Genomic DNA, 22,817 nt, shown 5'->3' on the forward strand with positions numbered 1-22,817 from the left:
TTCCACACCTCCTGCACCCCCCACCCCACTGCTGACCCCACATGCTTGAAATGCCAGAATTTTTCTCTTTTCTGCACCCCCACACGACCACCGCGTGTAACGAAACACACGAGAAATTAATCCAGACAAGGAAAGGTTTGCCGGTGCCGGGGATCGAACCCGCAACCAGAGTAAAGGGAGAGCCACTCCTTTACCAGTCGGCCAAAGAGGTACCCCCCTGGCTAAGTGGGTTATGGGAGGCTCGCTCATCAGGCAAGTCAGCACTACATGCTGGCCTCCCCCCAGCCGGGCTGGGGTAAGGCAGGAGGAGGAAGTGGGTTGGGGTGGGCCAACCAACCCAATCATCCCCCTCAGTTGCCTGTGGCACTCAGGCTTCAAACACTGCTCATGCTGCCCAGTGGGTGTTGCGGCCACGAGGCAGCAAGAGGGACAGAATCTGATGTATGGCCAGATTTCTTTCGATGCCCAGACTGGGCCGGGCACACGGCAGGAAATGCCAAACAAAGGTGGGCACATGTCCGGCAATTGTGGGACCCCAGACTTTGCCCGGGAAATCCGATATCCGGGAAAGCAAGGGTCAAGTGTAATTATTTAGTGTGAAAAGATTAGCAAAGGTTTAAAGTGTTGTGTGAAGAACGAACAGTTATTTCAGGCTGGTCTGTGTTAACTTGTGCTGTACAGAAAATGGCCTTTTGTTTCACTCTGAATTACTTTATAATTGCTTATTTTAACCGATTTACTTTTAAATATGAGGAATAAAAATTAAAGATAACAAAGCAAAAAAAATAAATAAATAAAATAAATAAATAAAAAATAAAAAATAAACAAAATAAATAAATAAATAAAATAAATAAATAAATAAAAATAAAATCCAATTATTTTAACCCGATGGGTTGGGTTTAAATCTTCCCAAGCATCATGTGTATGTCAAAGCATCAACCAGAACACAGGCACTGGAGGCCACCAACTTCTGCTTAATTTTAAAAGAAAACATGTTTTTTCAGAGATTTTAATTGGTTATAAAAATTATAATGTCTATGTATATATAACTCCTTTGTCATCATGCTTTGAAACTACATTTTCTATGTAAAAGGTTAAAATAATTTTTTTTTTTTTTTGTGTGTGTGTGTGTGTGTGTGTGGGTGTGGGTGTGGGTGGGGGGGTAATGCCAACCCTGAATGAAGGTAACCTCCCACCTCCCTCTCACTGCTTCCCTCTGCTCCAGTCTTTTTCGACTTTGACAGGCCAGAGCTCAGTAAGTTTTTTAATGCAAATTTTATGCTATGTGACATATTCTAAAATATATGAGAATAAATGTTTTCAAGCATACCTTGCCATCAGCTGTAACAGCAAACAGAGTCTGCTCTCCTCCAATGAGCTGGACAGGCCTCAGGGCTGTCAGGGTGTCACAGGGTGTTGGCAGCTTCACCTTGGCTCCCTCCACTCCTCCTAACTGGCCGCGGTGGTTGTGGCCCCACCCGAAGATGCTGCCACTGCCACCCCATGACAGCGTCCAGTCCTCCGGCCGTCTGTTGGGAAAATGACACTTCAAATAGCATCAGTAGTTTAAAAAATTTCTTGTACAACAGTTCTTTTATGCAGTGCTCTCTCCCTAAGTGCATCATTTTGCAAAAATGGTATTTGAAGATAAATTGGGAATGTGACCAAAGCTCTGATTGCATGAAAAAATGCTCACATCTCAAGGGTGCATGACATAAAGCTCAGCTATTGTTTACCATGTTTATATACAATTTAAATCCTCTCCATTTTCCTTAAGTGCTGCCAGGCAGTTTCCTTTTATTATATTCACTCTGGATGAAGACTCCATGGCTGACAGTGTGAGAGCTTGGTTCTACCAACCCCTAGCTGAGGTGATGATCAGAGAAGAATGATAGTCTTCATCAAGTGTTTAGTGGCCACCAAATGTTGGAGTGGGTTGGATATGCTGTTTATTCTCTGAGCAACTCCTATTTAAGCATCCAAGCCAGCCTTAAGTAAAGAATGCACTTAGAAAGGGAATTAAGGCATAGATGAAAGAGAGGGGTGGGAGGGGAGGTGTGGGTGTTGTGAAAATGGAGCATGAAAACAGGAAGAACCTTGAGACCCTTCTGCCCTGGCCACATCCTCATGAAAAGTTCCCAGAGATCACAGGGCTTCAGAGCTATATACAGAGAGGACTATGGGCTCTCTAGTCCTGAGGAAATCATGTTTGAGTGAAGGGCCTATCTTTAAACTGGTTACTGTTGGGACAGCTCCCATACTGCTCCAAGATTTTAAAAGAATTATCTCGGTTGCTGAGTTTGTAAACCTTCAGTAAATTCCATTCAGGATGGTCATTCGTGACCTTCACAAGCACATAGGTATTTTATGACCTGTAGGTGAATGTTGTCACAGCTGGAGAACAAACCTTCAGTGGTCTGCCTCACCTGCTGAACCAGAGGAGGAGCTGCTCGTCATGCTGGTGCTGGAACATGGTGTGCAGCTCATGGTCGAGGGACAACACCTCTCCTTCACCCAACATCTCACTCAGCTTTTTTTGTACCTAAGGAAAGGTATGACACAGAGTTCCAAAGTTAATTGACATATAAGTGCCAAGTTCTTACATTACACTCTGTGAATTATTTATACACAAATTAAAAACAACAATATCACTCAAACAGCCTTGGCACAAGTATTTTACAGGATAAATTGGACAGCATAATTCTTCAACTAAGGCCTTAAGATTATGTATCATGACATTATTTATATCAAAATGGCAATTATTAAAGGAAAAAATATTTAAATTACAGTATATATATTATCCTCATCACCCTGTATCATTCCAATGCAGGCGCCGGTAGGCTAATCCATAATGGCCTGATGGTCGGCAGTTGGCCTGAGCCCGTCATGGCGCAGGCAATTGTTTATACTGGCACCATTATTATTGGCTCATGCTGCTCCCCGGAGCTCATTCTTGATTTCACTTGCACTGTACAGCTTCTTCTAGAGTCCGGCTTCAGGACAGCATGTGGGGAGTCTTAGGCCACTCGGCGGTGACTGAAGAATCCCAGGTGGTTAGCGGTGGATTCGAACCCACATCATGGACAACACGCCGAATGCAGGGCCGGCACGCAAACCAATCAGCCACCACCTCATAGAAACACAATAAAAAATGATTCAGGCTCTACTTACATCACCACAGAAGATTGGAGTGAGTTGAGTGCGTTCGATGAGAGCCTTGAGGACCCTGGAGGCCATGCAGTACCTTCTAAACCAGGCCCACTTGTGAGCTTCCCCAGAGCCCACGCCATTGTCCAGCTCAAGGTCACATGCTAGGCCCACCAAAACCTGCAGGTAAGGGTCAAGTGTGTAAGTCTTGCTCCTTATTTTGTTTTTAACTTTTGTCTTGAACAACAACTGTATGTGCTAATTTAAAAAAAAATGTGACTAACCTTGAAAAACTGTGAATGCATCAGATGCTTTCCTCCCCGTACCAAAGGGTCTTCATATTCTGCCTGGCGGAGAAGGGCCTCAGGCAGGCCCTTCAGCAGACTGATGAGGGGCATCTCCTGAATAACCTTGACTTCAGTAGAGGGTTTTGCAAAGCTTCCTGAGGAATCTAGGCTTTCTGTGCTTCCACGAAGTGAGGGAGGGGCAGGAGGCACAAGGGAGTGTGGGACAGTGGTGGAGCTGCTGGGCATAGAGGGGAGAGACTGGGGAACTGGGGAAAGGGACCGGGATGGAGCAGGAGTAGAGCTTGAGGAGTATGAGGCGGACAGCAGTGCCCGAATGTTGAGGCCTGAGCCAATGTCTGTTGTTACAATTTTTCTGAGGGTCTTGAGGGCCCACATCCGTTGACTAGGTGCTGTAAGGTGGCAAGATATTATCAGTATTAGTTATTTACTTGTGATTATGGGCTAATTAATAAAAAGAAAATAAAGTTCACTATGCACTTTTTTGCAAGACTTCGGGTTTATGATGGATAATTTAAATGATGTGAATACCTAGAAATGCAAAACAAATTCTCACAAGGAATAATGATAATAGGTGTGGCTGCATTCTGCAGCAACATGTCCATAACTTGGGTAACGGCTGAACAAGCCACGACAGGCCATACTTTAGCAGATGACACCACATGGATACAAGGCGACTGCTTTGTAAACGGGCAACAGACCTTGGCCATGTGTGACGCATACCCAAAAAAGTTGGAGTTGCCGGTTGCCCCTACCGCCAACACGATTGGAGGAAAAAGGCCCAATTTGTCGGGAACCAGAAAACGAACAAACAAGAGGAATAGCCATAACAGTACAGAGTAAACATCTCATAGGACAAACACTAACAAAGAGGGAAACAACGAGGATAAAGGAAAACAGATACCCAGAGAGGAATGAGAGATATACAACTGTGTAAACATCTGACAGGACAAACACTAACAAGAAGGGTGACATATATAACAGTGTAAACATCTCAAGTACAAAAGAGGGGAAACAACGAGGGTAAAGGAAAACAGATACCCAGACTCAGATACATAAAACAGATACCCAGTGGGCGTGGTCAGAAAGTGTGAACAACCATTGAAAAAGACTCTGACCCGTGACGTCAGTCGTGGCGACATGTTATGAGCCAATAATTTAACAGAAAAATCACTGTGGGAGTGTCTTAAGACTGACTCACGAATAGCAGGAGAAGTAAAACAATACAACATACTGAGCGAACAGATGGGTGTGACAGGAAGTATTGGCCATTGGTTATGTAGAAAATTAAGGGCGTGTCAAGGATGTAAGTCCGCCTCAAGCAAAGAAAAATGTGGCCTAGAAATCAGTGGTATGGGTAGACCGAGCTTGGTTCTCGCCTCAAGCAGACCTGCTACTCACTCAGCCGAGAATGGCTGTTGTGATCTTAATCGTGAGTAGAAATTTGAGAATCTAAGGGAAACCGACTGTATTGTCCTGGAGATTATAATGTAGGAGATGTGAAGTAGGATTGTGAGTGGGACAGGATTGTGATTATTTGTTTGCGATGTAAAGCAAAGGTAAAACCACTGGGTGTGGTATAATTTGGTGCTTCCGTGACTTGTAGTAGATTATACTATAGGAATGTGTTATTAGGATTTTGTGAAGAGAGTACATAATGATTGTGATGTAAGCAGAGAGATACAAACCACTGCTTGTGGAACGACGAGTGTTATTATTATTGGCAACAACTGAGCACATATTGTAGTATTATGTTTAAGACATGTCGTTTGTCATATGTTGCATCCATTGCTGAATATGCCAGTGTTATGATCGTCTGAGCATAGAATATTGCGTAAGGCAATTCTTTTATTTAATTTTAAATAAATGTATATTTTCTTTTTCCCTTGTTTATCCCCGAACTCCAGTCCCCAATAACAACTTAAGCCGGATCACGCTACCAGGGATACGAGACGGTGAGATCATTTATGGAGTAATTAATGAGTGATAAAAGAGTTGATTTAATACAAGAAAAGAAGGGTCCAAAAAATTTGACACCAGCAGCTTTAGACTCCCTCAGTTGGAGACCGTGTTTACCGTGTTCACACGTGCTGGGGCAGGATTCAGAGATGCGTGCTAATGGCTCGCGGTAAAAACAACGAACTATCGATATAACTATCACTGTTAACTTCAGAACAAAGCTTTCATTTCGTCATTACTTTCGCAGGTGGAGCCAAGTCGACACAGGGCGACTGCTTTGTTTACGTTACGGATATGGGCAACGGGCCTTTGCCATGTGTGACGCACACCCGCAAAAGTTGGAGTACTGGTTGCCCCTACTGCCAACGCGATTGGAGGAAAAGGCCCAGTGTGACACCAGCTTACGGACAACCGACAACTCACTCCCGGTTGGGCGTATGGGCAACCGCAGTTGCCGTACCCCCAACGGTTGGAGGAAATTGGTCAGTGTGACACCGCCTTAAGGCAGCGAGGCTGCTGAATGGGTGAGTGCCGTCGATGATGTCATCGGGCTCACAGTGAATCACAAGCATGTTTTTAGAACTGCCAGCCAATCGTAAGGCAGCCGCCTTCAATTGGGTCTTCAAAATGACCCGTTCTCACTTCCCATTTTCTTCCTTTTACCAATGTACGCATATTGAGATAACAAGGGAGGAAAGTCGAAAAAAAAAAGTCAGTTTCTCCACGGGTCAGAACCAATAAGCGTTTTTCCATTATTTTCAATACCCCGAGTTTCACGATCCTCAAGTTTAGCGTTATACCTTCAGAACAAAGCAAGCGCGAAACTCGGGATGGTACTGTACTTGTAGACTCAGTACATAGATACACGTGTGTTTGCTCAATCCCATTAAGTTTGTTTTCCAAAAGTCGTCTTAGCTGTTCCTGTAGTACATCTGTTATTGTCAAAATCCTTTCTATTGTTTGGAACTCATCACTACATGATCGCTCCTTTCTTTGGGACACAGGTAATTCAATGATTCAGTAACATCTGGTTCTTTGGTTAGTGGTAAGGATAGTTTCTTCTTTCACTCTTGTAGTCATTACATTGTTTATTACAATGTTTAACAGTATATTGCCCCATGGGTCCTCACTTCTTAACCCCTTCAACATGAGGACGCATACACTGCGTCCTTGCGTGCCCCGTACCATATCCGAGGAAGCACATACTGCGTCCTGGCTTGCTTTAGCCAATATACAAGTTATTTTATGTCTACATTTATGCTTACATCTCAACACTATCAATTAATTTATGTTTCTTTATGTGCACCATTGAATTCTGCATGTTTTCATATATAATACATGATGATTATGTTGAGTTTATGGCTGAAAACTTGTTATATTCAACAGCGACATTTGAAATTTGGCGCGCGCGGCAATCCCGGATACGGTGTGGGGCGCTGTTTGGGCCTGCCATAGTGAAGGGGTTAAGATTGCACTCCTCCCTGGGCACTACTTTTCAATTAAAGTCACTTGCTATGCTGTCTCTTTTCGTATATACTTTTTGTGTCTAGTCTGACAACATCTGGTAGCAAGTCTCAATTCATGCCACTCTTTACAGGGAGACATATACTACTAGAATGTCTCTCTCACCCCTCCCCTTAGTTATTAGTCTTTCATCACCTTTACAAAATCCTCTCACAATTCCACATTAATGTCTCTTCACTGCAATCATCTCTTTCCCCTTTCTCTTTTCTGTCTCTTCTCTACATCCTGTGTATATTATTTGCCATATGAATGTAAGATCCTCATTTATACTGGTCATTAAAATTTCTAACTTCTGTATTCATATAATAAAACTTACATGAATTGTGAGTAACGGTTAGCTTTCATTAATTTTTTAGCAATTTAATGGTTTAGCATTAGCAGAGCTGACTTTTTAGTTAAGAGATCAGGAATTAGTGAAGCTAATTTTTCATTTAGTGGTGCCCACCACTGTTTATATCTTACAGTTTGCATGAAACTAGACACAAAATCAACAAACATGTCTAACTATTCAGCAAAATCATAGTTCTGGTTGCTTTAGTTTTGTGCCTTCAAGTCAACCTTACCGGGTTATTATATCTTGAGGGTAGAATCACATTCTGATAACTCACCAAGAGAGGAGAGCTGAGCACAGAGGGCAAGAGAAGCTGCTAAGCGGGACAATATGGTTGTCTGAGTGCACAGCGACAGCAAGGGATCCAGCAAGCACATGGGTAAGTCCACAAGTGGGCGAGACAACAGTCGACGGTCACTATGTAGATCTCGGGGTGCTGCACACGGCATGAGTGGAAACACTGTAAAGCGCCAGCCCCAGCCATTCACCGAGCCATCACTGGTGAACTTCCAGCGCATCTCATCACCTGTTGCAGAGGAATCAACCATTAGTATACATACATTCTTAGTAGATCTGTTCATTCTGCTGATGGTGGGCTTTGAGGCAACTCTATTGGTATAACAGTTAAGAAGTGATAAAACATATTATCAATTCAGTCTTAATGTTTCTTTCAGCTATGTCTATCACAAATTAACTAACTCCTCACATTTACCTCCATTTTAGTGATTTTATAACTATTTACAAAACAATACCTCTAGGTATTTAATTCCCAAATTTACATAAATTTACACAAAGAAATACGGATTGCTTGAGAGGACTGTCTGGGACGCAGTTACCTCCCCAACCAACCCAGATCAGGGGCTGGACTGACACCAGCAGTGGGCAGAAACATATGACTCCTGAGAGGATAAACCCTCGGCCACCCATAAAGAAAGAAGCATTAACAGGAAGGAGAAAAAGAAAAAATGGTCAAAGAAAACTAAACTGTCCAGTAAAAAGGGGCTCAGAGCCTACCATACAACTGAAACCTTAATGGTAGATTATAAGCTATGTATTGAGGAAAGGAAATACTATATCCCTAATTTGCAATGGGTAAAAAGAAAAGAGTAGAGTGGCTGAGCAGTAGTTACATAAAAGTTCCAATTTTCATTCCCTTCCCATAGGAAATGTCTCAAAGCATTTAATGCCTACTCATGACTTGAACTGGAACTTTCACCAGGAGACTTGTACTCACCAGATATACGAACTTCTGTGGACCAGTCTGACCACTCCCTCCCAGAGCGGGTACAGATGATTTTTCCAGCACCATCAATGATAGTAAGGGGATCATGTTTTCTCTCTGTTGAACACTGCCGGTCGAACTCTATCCTCAAGGCCTCCGCGCCTAAAAATGAAGAGCAAATCTTTAGGAGGAAGAAATCTCATAATTTCTGTGATTTTTACAACAGCATATTGCTGTAAAACAAGTGTTTCACATCACTTGACACATTATGTAGCTGAACAATTTCTCTTTCTTTTCTCACATAATAAAGAAAGAAAGAACTCTGCAATCATCTAAACATACTAACAATGGATTAATACTTAATTAGTATTAACAAAATTTGTATCTATATATCTATCCATCTATCCATTTATCTCAAAATATATACATATATAAAGTTTTATAAATTCATAAGTAATAAAATAAAAAAGCAGAGAGATGTACTGCTGGCTGCATGGGAAGTGGGCATTCTAAGAAACACTTTAATAGGAAAAAGATTGAAGCCCACACAGCAGGTGTTCTCTCCAGGGAGGACTCTTCTATGGGAACCCTTACCTGTCTGCTTGGCACCACTTGGAGTATTTAGTCCCCTATATAAGCAGCCCCTGACAGCATAAAATTCTATTATATCTTAACAGTGATTAGTAGTTACATGAAAACCTCATTTCAAGAGACAATGTGTTTCTTACCAGGAATCTTGACAACTCCAGTAAGTGTGACATCATCTGTGTAAGGATGGGAGCTTTCCTGAACCACAGGCTGGGGCACAGAGCGCATGGCCTCGGTGTCTGAGGCGGCATCCTCCAGCTCAGTAACACAGAGCTCAGTCAGCATCCCAGCCACATTAGGATTCTCTTGAGCAAGACCTGAGGAGGAGGCAATGTAACTAATGAAAGTTCTTTAGCAAAAATACCAAAAGGTTATTATATTCTGTTTTTACTTAAGTGCTTGTCAAATCAGTCAGCTATGGCACTGTTTCTGACTCCAATTGGTCAGTAAAATATTCATTTTAGAAAGAGATTTCACTGGGCTGTGATAGAATCAACACTAGCAGAATAATCTGACACCAACCTGTGAGAACTTTGGTGATGGCTGGAGAAGCTCTTGGTCCTGCCCTTCCTGCCACTGCCAGCTTAAGCAGATCCACCAGCACCCTTGCATCATCCTCACCTAGCCGGCGGGTGAATTCATCAAGGCCACTTTGTGTGCCATCATCTGGGCCATCCACAGCTTCAGGCACCTGCCAGGGGACAAATTTTTGATTAAAGAGAAACTTATTATCACTAACCTTATTGGCCTCTTCAATTGGGTAGGCAGTGGCTGAGTGGTAGCGTGCTGGGCCCACATTCACCACGTGATGGACGATGTGAGTTCGAATCCCCATGCTACCACCTGGGATTTTTCAGTCACCGCCGAGTGGCCTAAGACTACCCACATGCTGTCCTGAAGACCACCCATCAACCCGGACTCTAGAGGAAACCGTCCAAGTGAATCAAGAATGAGTTCCGGGGGGGCAGCATGAGCCAAGAGAAGATGGCGACACTATAAACACTTGCCTGCGCCATGACGGGCTGGGGCTGAACACCATCCAGACCCCTCAAGCAAGCCTACCGGCGCTATAGGGGTAGACGTAAAAAAAAAAAAAAAAAAAAAAAAAAAAAAATACAGCTGAGCGAAGTGTGTTGCATCTTATAACCAGGAAGGACGGGTGTGAGAAATTTAGAAACGCCACCACAGAATGTAACTGGATTAAGCCACAAAACTTAATACAATCATCATGTCTTATATATAAACATTAGAGGAATGAGAAGGTCCACAATGACAAACATATTTTCAATGATAATTTTGATATGGGTAAGTACAGATGCAAGCAATTTGTGGTACTGTGCAGAGGACCTATATTCACTGAATTGTACAAATAGTTTGCATGGATTTTCCCAATAGATGCTGTCCATGTCTGGGCATCACGGCATCAGTTGTTGGTATAGTGTGGGTGGGCATTTTCATATTTTTACCTGAAAATCCATGCAAGAAAGTAACAAAGAACTCTCTGCATACACCCCCAGTGCTTGCCAGTGGATGACAAAGAGAAATACTCAGTGAAATGCCAGATAACAGGTGTAAACTTTCACTCTGTCAGTGGAAGGAAACCTATATCCTCGTCTAACTATTGTGGCTTTTTACAGCATTTTACATTGCTTTCAAGGACTTAGGGGTTTGTGAGCCACTTGTGTGTGTGCACACAACAAAAAGTGCAAATTAGACTCTCTGCGTGCCATATAGTTTTGTAAACAGTGTAGATGGTGAAGTGTTGAACTGGGGCATTGAAATTAGCAAGGACAAGAAAATATTGCGTGACCATGACCATGATGCAGATCTGACAACTAGGTCATCAAAAAAGGATATCCGCAATGTGCCCAGACCCTTAACTCCAGCAAAAAAAAATCTTATTCAAACGAATCCAAGTGTCAGTACAGAAACTTGGTAATTCAACTTGCCGTTATTTTCAAAAACATTATTTTGGAAACTGCTTTTGATGAGATATTACTGTATTACTATGTTGTTGCTATTATTAATAATGACAATTATTACTCCCTTTTCTATATGGCACTTCAAAGTTAGTCTTCGTGTTTATTCAACAGCAATAGGAAAAGGGAGGAAGAAACATAACTGCTTTTGATTCTGTAAATATATATGAATTGCAGAATGTACTATTAGTCAACTACTGGATAAAAAGGATACACTGTAGCTAACTAACTTGAAGGAGGAAAGCCTTACCACATCAGCTTTGGTAGTGAGAGTGGCTGCCAGGATGCTCATGGCAGAGTGGGAGAGGCGCGAGGCACGAGATGAGAGGGAGCCGGTCGAGGGTACTGAGGCAAGCTGCAGCACTACACTCTCCTCACTGTCTGGACTTGTGGCACAGCTCTAAGGGCAGAAATGTTTGTTTATAATACCAAACAAAACTCTTGCATCTTCCTTTATGTGATATCCCTAAATTTCTGTAACTAGAACACAGGAAGCACCAAGTAAGTGTTAAGCAGTATTCATTGACTATATAATGGAAGGACTTATAAAGGTTTGAAATATAAATGGTCAAATGCAAAATAATCATGATAATACAACATGATAATACAAAACCTCATTTCCTGCAGCTAAGAAAGAATATGGAAATACCTTTTAATATACTTTAATTACACAGTAAAACCTTATAAGTTGGCACTGTGGGCTGGAGACCTTACCAGCTTGATGAATTGCCAACTTATGAGACTGACTGTCCCACCATTCTCACCATCACAAAAAAACACATACCATATTTGAATAGAATAAGAAAGGCCTATTGGTAGGGTAGAGAGCTGTTCGGGGGTTCATGATCCCTTCTGTACATTAGAGCAAGGGCAGTAATAATCAGCTTCTGCCATGTTAATCTCCAGGACATATTTAATAAATATATCATACTACTGAGAATCCTGTATTTATGGTGAATACAATGTACTTTGGAGGTATTTAGCAGAAGTGAGTGATGTACTTCAGAGACACTGAAAGGGGTAAAATCTGATGACCTCCAAAGAGGACTCACCAAGGCTGTGGGGACAGCAGCAGCATCAAGGGCAGATGCGGGAGCTTCTCCACCACCCTCGGCAATCTCTCCTCCATTAGGACTTGACAGGGATGAGGAGGAGTCAGCAATGGCATCTGTCAGGGAGTCGGGGGTGGGCAGACCTCCCTCTTTGGAGCCAGAACCACAGCCTGAAAAATATGGTAAATTTAGTGTGATTTTCATATCACACCAGTTAAGGAAAGCTTTGAATACAATATGGGATGATAGACGTCTAATCTGAATATGAGGAATATAATATATTCTTTTAGTTTTAGGCATCTTGTAAACTTATATTTCTATTCTTATTAGCCCTTTGATGTTATCATCATCATTAGCAGCCAATACTACAGTACCCTCCCGAGTTTCGCGCTTGCTTTGTTCCGCAGGTAAAGCACTAAACTCGTGGATCGCGAAACTCGGGGTATTGAAAACAGTGAAAAAGCGCTTATTAGTTCTGGCCCGTGGAGAAGCTGACTTTTTTTCCCACTTTACTCCCTTGTTATATCAAAATACACACTGTGTAAAAAGGAAGAAAATGTGGAGAGAGAACAGGTCGTTTTGAAGCCGCAGCTGAAGGCAGGTGGCTGTCTGACGATTGACTGACAGTTCTGAAAACATGCTTGTGATTTGCCGAGTCTGATGACATCATCGACGGTGCTCATCCAATCAGCGGCCTCTAACTGTGAGCGCGCATCTCTGTGAATCTCGCCCCAGCACGTGTGAACACGGTCACCCTACCGCTAGTCTCCCGGGAATTTTGTACAGATTCAAAGTCGGCTGCATTTCACGGGAAACATCGAAATTCTAGTCAGAAACTCAGTCACCAGCATGTCGGTTATTTTCTCATGAGGTCGTAAAGTTGTGGTCACAAGAAGAAGAAGAGCGTATCAGCTATCCGGTTCAGTAGCTATCCGTGTGTTTATTCCAGGACCACAATGAGTTCCACGAAGCTAGATAAGCTTGGAGTAATCAGGTTGAGCAGGTCTTGGACTTGAGTCTTGTCCAAGCGTAGTCACTGCCTCATCATGTCTGGGTCCTCACTGCTAAGTTCTCGTAGCACTTAACGGTAGCAAGCTGTAACACTTTCCCTTTGTCTCAGAGTTAACCACTCACGAACCAACAAATGCTTTTTTTTTTCTTTTTCTTCAGCAAACACCACAAAGCAAACTCTGCAATGTCTGGATCCATTGTTTGTTTTGCTTTTCAGCTGATATATCCCACAATGCAAGTCCTTTGTGTGACCAAACTTGAGGATAAATTTGAGGCAGAAAATTGTCAAGAGATAATTTTGGTAGAAAATTCCCAAGAAACTAGCTTGTGTGACTGCGCCTTTAAGTTGCTGGTGTCACACTGGTCCTTCTCCTCCAACCACATTGGCGATAGGGGTGATCAGCAACTCCAACTTTTCAGGGTGTGCGTCACACACGGCCAAGGTCGGCTGTTCCTATTCACAATGTAAACAAAGCAGTTGACCTGTATCGATTAAATAGTAAACAAAGCAACTCTGCCACTCCACTTTATGAGTTTCCTTGTTGGACATTTTCCACTGCTCCTCACTCCTCAGCCACTGCCGTCGTCTGTTTATTTACATACAGCTGCGCGGTTGCTCGTACCCCCAACCGTTTTCCATCCGTACGGACAACCAACAATTCGCTCCCGGTTGGGCGTATAGGCAACCACGGTTGCCAGTAGCCCCAACGGTTGGAGGAAAACGGCCAATGTGACACTGCCAAAAGGAATCGCGCGTGACGCTGACGGTAGGTAGACATGACCTGTACATCATCATGTTACTTGTCAAAGCAGAGCAAAACTCGGGGCGATAATGCGTGAAAGTCGGGATAGTAAGAATTTAGGATTGAGCATGAAACTCGAGGATCGCAAAACTCGGATAGTGCGAAACTTGGGAGGATACTATAGTTATCTTCAAAATAAAAGCCTTTCCCAATGTTTTCTACCTCTCTCCACCTGATATCAAGGTACTTTCTCCTCTCTAGCAAATGCTCTACCTATATCTCTATATAATTAATTTAAACCCACTTTTTTTTTTTAAATATACTGCTGGGCTGAAAAGGTGACACAGTGTCACTGATGACGCTGTGTTTTTGGCCACTGTGGGGCTATTACAGCTGAAGAGCCTACTCTACTGAGCACTCTTTCCTTCTCTAACAAATACTTTCCTCCTATCTTTTTTTTTTTAAACTGGACTTTTTGTAAATCATTAAATTTGCACCTTCAGAAATCATCACAAAGGATAATGATAATAATGATGATAATGATTATAATTATAGTCCTGCAAGTAATATGAGAATATGAGAAGTAATCTGAAACATTTTTACTAAGGTCTGGAGTGACAAATTAGTCTGCTTTAACAACCAGCAAAGGTCAACAATACTTACCATGGAATTCCTCTTTGGCTTGAGGAAGAGCTGAGGCAGTGGTGTCAAGAGCAGCGATGACACAGTCTCTGGCAAACATTACTTGTAGTGCATTGAGAATGTGCTGCAGCGCTGCTTGACGGGCTGCTGAAGACTCTAAGGTTAGCACAACGCGGGAGAGGGAGGGGATGGCTGGGGTCCCTCCTCCACCGTTGGAGGATGAAGGACATGCTCCACTGTCTCCTCCAAGGGGCTCTGTCACACCTGGATCAAAAATTACTCCATTATGATGTGAAGCTCTGTTACATAATGGGAAAAAAAAAGTTTCCACGAAATAGGGAATATCTAGGAAATGCTTGAAATAAGTCAAATAGCGGTGGGTGGTGGCTAAACTGTTATAATGTATGTCTTATGAATTATGATTACAGTTCAGTCTGCCAAACTTTGAATCATATTTGTGATGTATCTTTGTATTCTTTTTAGTTCACTCGTGTTTTCCCTTCTGTGATAGAATCACAGTTTCTGCATATTCCAGTTATAGTCTTGGGGAGGTGGTGGCTGAGTGGATAGCATGACAGTCCCACGTCCAGGACGACACGGGTTCGCGCCTTGCCCGGTGCCTCAAGCTGGGAGATTTCAGTTATTGCCGAGTGGCCTAAGACTACCCACATGCTGTCTAGAAGACCACCTATCAACCTGGACTCTAGAGTCTAGGATGAATGAGCTTCGGGGGGCAGCATGAGCCAATGCAAGATGGCACCACTATAAACACTTGCCTGCACCACAACGGGCTGGGGCCGGCTATCAGGTCCTACCATCAAAGCCTACCACCACCATAGACGATAAAAAATAAAAAAAAATAAAAAATAAATAAAAAAAAAATAAAAATTCTCAAAATGTCCTTATCCATATAATGAAAAGCAACCCTAACATTCGTTAAAATTTTGTATGTGGTCCTCAATGTACTTCAGTGCGTTTTCTTGTATTACTACTACCGTCTCTTCACTAACTTTCTTTACTACTTCTGCTCTTAATTGGTAGCTGTGAACACTGTGGATCATCTTTGGACATTTAAAAATTATGTAATACCCTTTCTTGTCATATTCCCCCCCCCCAAACTCTTTCCTTTGTCTTGCTCTGTAACACATGTCCAGACCCCTCCCCTAGAAATTTATGTAACATCAGCTAGTTCTTGCTTAATTAGTAGGTTTCCATTTTCCTGGTTTTGGTTTGTGATATACATTCAGGTTACGTTATACACAGTGTAGAACAAAACAACTTTTAAATACCATATTCTTGGAAACTAATATAAAATAAAAGTCTATTGAAGAATATTTACTATCCTTTTGTCAATCTATAAGCACATCTCTTAAGAAACACAGGAAACTAAATCTGAAGATGTTATGTAACCCATGGCTGTACCCCCTCCCCACCTCCCATAGTCACAAGACTTTCCTTGGATGTTATGTGTTTTCTGCGTGGCCCAGTACATTGATAGATCATGTGGTGAAGGTTACTCATTGATTCCAGTGGTCAAGCTCAATTAAAATAATGGAAAACATCATTATGCAGTTATCAAAGTGAAGCTAGAAGACTGAAGAAGACCTGGAACAGTGTGTGGAGGAAGGCACGAGAAGAATAAACATCAGAGAACAGAGAGTATATGATCAAGAGTTAGCCCATCCAATCCCACAATGGAAAATAAAGATGTGAAATGATAAGAAAACTGACCTAGAGCATATGCCCCCAGTGGATCCTTGGTGGTGGTGAACATGACAGGCTCAGTGGCTGCTGGCAAGGGAGGATCTGGGGCTGTCCACGCTACACTGTGAGAGGAGCCACAGGCAACTCTGGCGACTTTAATTCCCTCAAGGCCACAAACCAGTGCTGGCCTGCGATTCACAATGGTAGTCCCGTTGCCCTGCTGCCCGTGGTCATTATCACCCCAAGCGTACACCTGTAATGTTTGTTAAGGTGTGGAATATGTAAGGTTTATGGTACAGTTACAGTGCAAAGTTCATAACCTTAAAACATTTTCATATTTGTGTTTATGAGCTTTCCAATGGTATAAATAATCTATAAAATAAGATTAAGAATTTTCCCCCAAAATCAAATCAATATTTTTTTCTAGCTATACTAAATGGATTTCTATAACAGAAACAATTCAAATGCACCATGTTCTGTATGAAATTCTTTAGCTAAATCTGGCAACATCTATGTACATAAGTAAGCAACATAACAATTTGGTGGGACAGTTTTATGTATTTGTGTAAAATGCTTCAAAGAAATAAGGTAATGTAGGATTCAAAACAAAAGAAATGCAAGTGCATGGGAGAGTAGTGTGTCCCAAAAATATCAACACCAAGACATCAAATTTTGTTTCCCTTGTTCTTCATCTGTGTCATCTTACCTGGCCAGACTCCGTCACAGCTAGACAGTGCAGGGCACCCACAGCCACATGCACCACCCTCTTGCCTCGAAGCCCCTCCACTAAGGTGGGCCGCCTCACGTGCTGGTCAGTACCGTGTCCTAGGCGGAAGTAGTCGCCTTTGCCCCAAGTCCACACCTGCCATATATAAATCTGATACATTTATATGAAACACATACCATGGGAAGTAAAGTCAGACTCTTACAAATTTATATATATATATATATATATATATATATATATATATATATATATATATATATATATATATATATATATATATATATATATATATATATATATATATATATATATATATATATATATATATATATATATATATATATATATATATATATATATATATATATATATATATATATATATATATATATATATATATATATATATATATATATATATATATATATATATATATATATATATATATATATATATATATATATATATATACACACACAATGAACCATTGATATAACGGACTAATTGGGAGGGAACTTATCTGTTAATGCTGAAAGTCCATTATAAGCGGCGGAAACTTAAAAATATGTATAATAATACTGACGAACCTAATAAACGTATGTATACAGTTGTCCCTCAAATAGTACGGTTTCAGTTTTATACGGATTGTCATGGAAGAACTTTTTTATGATTTTCAAATTTCCCGCTCGTCGCACCAAGTAGCCATGGCGTGAGTGGCAACACTGTTCTACCAAAACACCTGCTGAAAGCACCCAAAGCATTCGAGAAAGGTGTTCACCTTGCAGAAAAATTCAGATTTAGGAGAAGTTACGCTCTGGGATGAGTTACGTTGTGGTAGGGAGAGCATACCACGTGAATGAGAGCAGTGTTCGCTGTATATATCATAGTGTAAAAGGGATTCTTGCCGCAGTAACTGCCAGTGCTCCAAGAGTGCTGCAAGAGTAGAGATAAAGGCCGTCCTTTTACTAAGCCTCGTCGTTGCTAAAGTAACGGCATCTTGCTCACAGCAAAATAGCGTACGCTGATCTTCCTGCCAGTGCATTTGAGAGAGCGAGTCGGGACGTCTCAGGCGCCCAGACCACCCCTGGTGATGTTTAACATGCATTACTAGCTGTCCTGGCTGACGAACTCCTTACAACAGAAGATGAAAAGGAAGTTCCAGTGATTATGGTGGCACAGAGAGGTGAAATGCAATGGAAACACTTATATGTGTTTATTCTGGCCGCCATGTTTGCTGATGACGTCATCACAGCATGAAGGCGCTCCACCTCTCAAAGCCAATAGCCAGTGGACGTCCCAAGTTGGCAACCCGTGCTGCGGCGTCACGCGTTTGAGAGAACCCAGGACATCCCCGGCGCCCCTAGTCGCTCTCTCAAACACGTGGACGTGCCGAGTTGGCAACTCGTGCTGCCGCGTCACCCGTTTGAGAGCACCTGGGACGTTCCCTCTCTCAAACGCAGCCCAGGGAGTGTTTTTATGGGGAGCACTAATTTTATACGGATTTTCGAATAGTATGGGGGTCCTGGGTCCCTAACCCCGTACTATTTGAGGGACGAATGTATATTTCTTTTTATTGTGTATGTTGTCTGCACGTTCTCTGTATAGCTGCACAGCACACTGTGAGGCATTGAGGCTGCCAGGTTGGTAGTGGGGTCCTGCAGGGTGGCTGTATTTTTACAGGTATGGGTAAAATTTTACAAGTTCGCCTATCTCGCACTGGCAGACAGAAGTCTTTTTGTTTTTTTTGGTAGTTTTCGGTGTTGTGAAATAATATGCAAGCTGTTTCTGTTGCAAATCATTAAATCACTGATTGATTGACTTTTCAATGCCTGTTGTGCACACGCCGCCGCCCGCCACTGCGGCTGCAAAATAGCTCGAGGAGAGACGTTGGACCGTATTGGCTATACAGGCAGCGCCACATGTGGCGACTCAACTCAAAGCTGCACTTTCTATAGAGTTCAAATATTAGACTAGAGTGCGTCTGAGGCTGTCTCAGGGATACATGGCCATGGTGGCACCATCGCCCAAAGCCGATGATTGCACACACTTCACTCCTACCTGATTTCAGTTTTTCTCCATGTCAAATAGTAGTGTCAGAAAATCGGGTAGAAGTAACGGGCATGCAGTTGTTGGCTTGGAGCGGTGGCAGCACCAAGGCCTTGTATCCTGGAGGCAGCCTCAGATGCACTCTAGTGCATAACTTGAAATCTATGGAAAGTGCTGCATTGACAGTTCACCGAATGGCCACGCGTGACGCTGCCTGTATAGCCAATATGGTCCAGAGCTTACTGTTTCTATATTTCACTCACCGCTCACAAAGATCACAAGTGGACAAACTAGAACAAAACTAGGCAATTTAATGTTTTTCCTGCTGTGTATTCCCCCAGTGCACATGCGTGGTGGATAGCAGAGCGACTTATTTCTGCGGAGGTATTTCTCGCAATACTGGCCCACGTAATGGGCCCCCCTCGCCGCCACCCTGCTCCATCTTGCGCTTTCTCACACCGCGTGCTGAATAAATTCAAACTAACGAAACCTAACCTACGTAACGGGCGACCCCCTAAGCTGTGTCAGCACCGACACTCACAAACACTTGGCTATTTTTCATAACATTTACATACCCTGGATTGATGCATAAGACTTTCTTATGGTGTAAATATGTTCTTCTTTTGTATGGAAACCACAAGGATCAAGGAAAATATTTCATCAGGTGGGCTGACAAAACTACAGTAACCAAAGGATGGGACAGCAGATAAAAAGAGGAGGGCGAGGTGGCCAGCAGACGCTGTTGTAGTTACTGTTTGCGGTTGGTTCAAAAACTTTTCTCAGTCAGTCCCCATGGATTTCTGACCTTGTCTGTTATATCCGAAATCCATTATAAGCGGGTCCGTTATAACGAGGGTTTACTGTATGTGTATATATATATATATATATATATATATATATATATATATATATATATATATATATATATAATATATATATATATATATATATATATATATATATATATATATATATATATATATATATATATATATATATATATATATATATATATATATATATATATATATATATATATATATATATATATATATATATATATATATATATATATATATATATATATATATATATTTATATACACATATATATATATATATATATATATATATATATATATATATATATATATATATATATATATATATCCCATTGAGTCCTGAAGACATCATGATGACGCTACTTATCTCGCAATTTCCAAAGTTCGCGGTTTTTTTTATACAATTACTATCTGAAAGTATGGATTGTAAGTAAACATGCATTCATAGTGAAATAAACTATTTTGTTTCATATTTCACTCACAAACGTCATGGGATATCAGTTTGAAGTGATTCCCTTCAGTAGTTTTCTCTCGGGTCTCAATGGGATATATATATATATATATATATATATATATATATATATATACACACAGATATATATATATATATATATATATATATATATATATATATATATATATATATATATATATATGTGTATATAAATATATATATATATATATATATATATATATATATATATATATATATATATATATATAATATATATATATATATATATATATATATATATATATATATATATATATATATATATATATATATATATATATATATATATATATATATATATATATATATATATATATATATATATATATATATATATATATATATATATATATATATATATATATATATATATATATATATATATATATATATATATATATATATATATATATATATATATATATATATATATCCACACCACGTGCAAGGAAAGGGTTAAAAGGCAATGTCCAACCATTGGGGCTATGGCCAACCGCAGTTGCCCGTATGCCCAACCGGGAGCAAGTTGTTGGTTGTCCTTATGAATGGAAAATGGTTGTGAGTACGAGCGTGGGTATGTGGGTACCGAGCGGCTGCATCTAAACAAACAGACGACGGCAGTGGCTGAGGAGTGAGGAGCAGTGGAAGATGGCCCACCAATAGACTCGTAAAATGCATGGCAGCGATGGTGAATAGTAATGGTGAAAAATAGCAAAAGGGCACAGAAAAGTAAAAATCAGGGAAAGAAAAGGACAGAAAAACACCCAAGTTCAGGATGAAGTGTATAAGTGCACACTGTTAGATAACTAAGGGCCGCTTTCACAGTCACTGTTTGTTTTGATCGTTACCAATGGCGGCGATCGCTGCTTAGTATTTCACGTGAAACTGGCCTATGGGGTAGTGGCGGCTGCAGAGGAAGTGAGAGATGTTGAGACTGTGTGGTAAGTGTGGGGCTAGGCTAACCCCGAAGCCGCCACTACCCGATCGCCCAGTTTCACGTGGAAATACTATAGCGGTGATCGCCGCCATTGTTAACGATCAAAACAAACAAAATGACTGTGAAAGCGGCCCTAAGTGCATGTTGTGAAGTATAAAAGTGTGGAGAAGGAGGACCTAAGAAGCAAAACAAAGCGTTACAGGTCAAAAGAAGAAGAAGAAGGTCCACTACACTGGCCGGTGTTGTGAGAAATATCTCCCTGATGCAATTAGTCATTCTGCTGTCCATCATGCATGCGTGCTGTGGGAATATGCAGCATTAAAAGTATTAATTTGCCTGGTTTTGTTCTGGTCTGTCTGTTTGTGATCTTTGTGAGCGGTGAGGGAAATATGGAAACAGCAAGCAAGTTGAACCTCTCCATAAGCTATTTTGCGGCGGCAGCAGTGGTTTACGTTCAATAGGCATTGAAAAGTCAATCATGATATTAGTGATTTCATGATTTTTAACAGAAAGAGTTAGCAGATTATTTCATAACACACAGAAGACTACCTGAAAAATATAGGTTTGTCCAATTGTTCCACGGGTGACCGCGAGCGACCACCCTTACTTTACCAGACGACACCACATGGATCACAAGCGTGTATTCAGAACTGCCAGCCAATTGTAAGGCAGCCGCCTTCAACTGCGGCTTAAAAACGAACTGTTCTTACTTATCATTTTCTGCCTATTAACAAAGTACGTATTTTGAGATAACAAGGGAGTAAAGTTGAAAAAATTGTGATAACAAGGGAGTAAAGTCGGAAAAAGTCATTATTTTACACGGGTCAGAACCAGTAAGCGCTTTTACATGGATTTCAATATCTCGAGTTTCGCGATCCTTGAGTTTGGCGCCATACCTTCGGATTGAAGCAAGCATGAAACTCGAGAGGGTACTGTGTGTATGTATATATATATATATATATATATATATATATATATATATATATATATATATATATATATATATATATATATATATATATATATATATGCATTCACCACAAAGACATATATGTAGACATACCACACTATATTACATCTTCAGACTAGTTTTAGCCATTTAGTCTGAAGATGTAATATTATATATATATATATATATATATATATATATATATATATATATATATATATATATATATATATATATATATATATATATATATATATATATATATATATATATATATATATATATATATATATATATATATATATATATATATATATATATATATATATATATATATATATACAGGTGGGGCAAATCAAATGCCCAGTTTTGAAAGGCGAGCAACGGCCTGTAGTGATGATGGTAAGATGTGTGTGGTACCAACAAACACCGCCGCTTAGCCATGCCTTCTGCCTGCACTTCAACATTCCATCGTCATGGTCCCATCCTGATGGCAAGCATTCACTTGCATTTGCCAAAGTGGACGATTTATCGCTCCATCCATACAAAATAATGATTGTTCAAGAATTGAAGCCTACTGACTTTGAAAATCGCAG

At 40.7% G+C, this 22,817-nt stretch overlaps 1 protein-coding gene across 2 annotated transcripts in view; it reads right to left on the minus strand.

The window, feature by feature from the left end:
- The window catches only part of LOC127001164 (E3 ubiquitin-protein ligase HERC2-like), a gene marked incomplete at its 5' end in the record, with an annotated part of 186,835 nt that overhangs the window by 43,165 nt on the left and 120,853 nt on the right, over positions 1-22,817 (minus strand). For both annotated transcript variants that reach the window (XM_050865379.1, XM_050865378.1), the window contains 13 exon segments: positions 1,331-1,529; positions 2,427-2,542; positions 3,172-3,327; positions 3,432-3,844; positions 7,544-7,792; positions 8,501-8,650; positions 9,217-9,393; positions 9,599-9,767; positions 11,306-11,455; positions 12,108-12,277; positions 14,525-14,767; positions 16,235-16,460; positions 16,914-17,069. In XM_050865379.1, the coding sequence (XP_050721336.1) occupies positions 1,331-1,529; positions 2,427-2,542; positions 3,172-3,327; positions 3,432-3,844; positions 7,544-7,792; positions 8,501-8,650; positions 9,217-9,393; positions 9,599-9,767; positions 11,306-11,455; positions 12,108-12,277; positions 14,525-14,767; positions 16,235-16,460; positions 16,914-17,069 (2,574 nt within the window).

The sequence above is a fragment of the Eriocheir sinensis genome, chromosome 20 (assembly GCF_024679095.1).
Source record: "Eriocheir sinensis breed Jianghai 21 chromosome 20, ASM2467909v1, whole genome shotgun sequence".
Lineage (NCBI taxonomy): Eukaryota > Metazoa > Arthropoda > Malacostraca > Decapoda > Varunidae > Eriocheir > Eriocheir sinensis.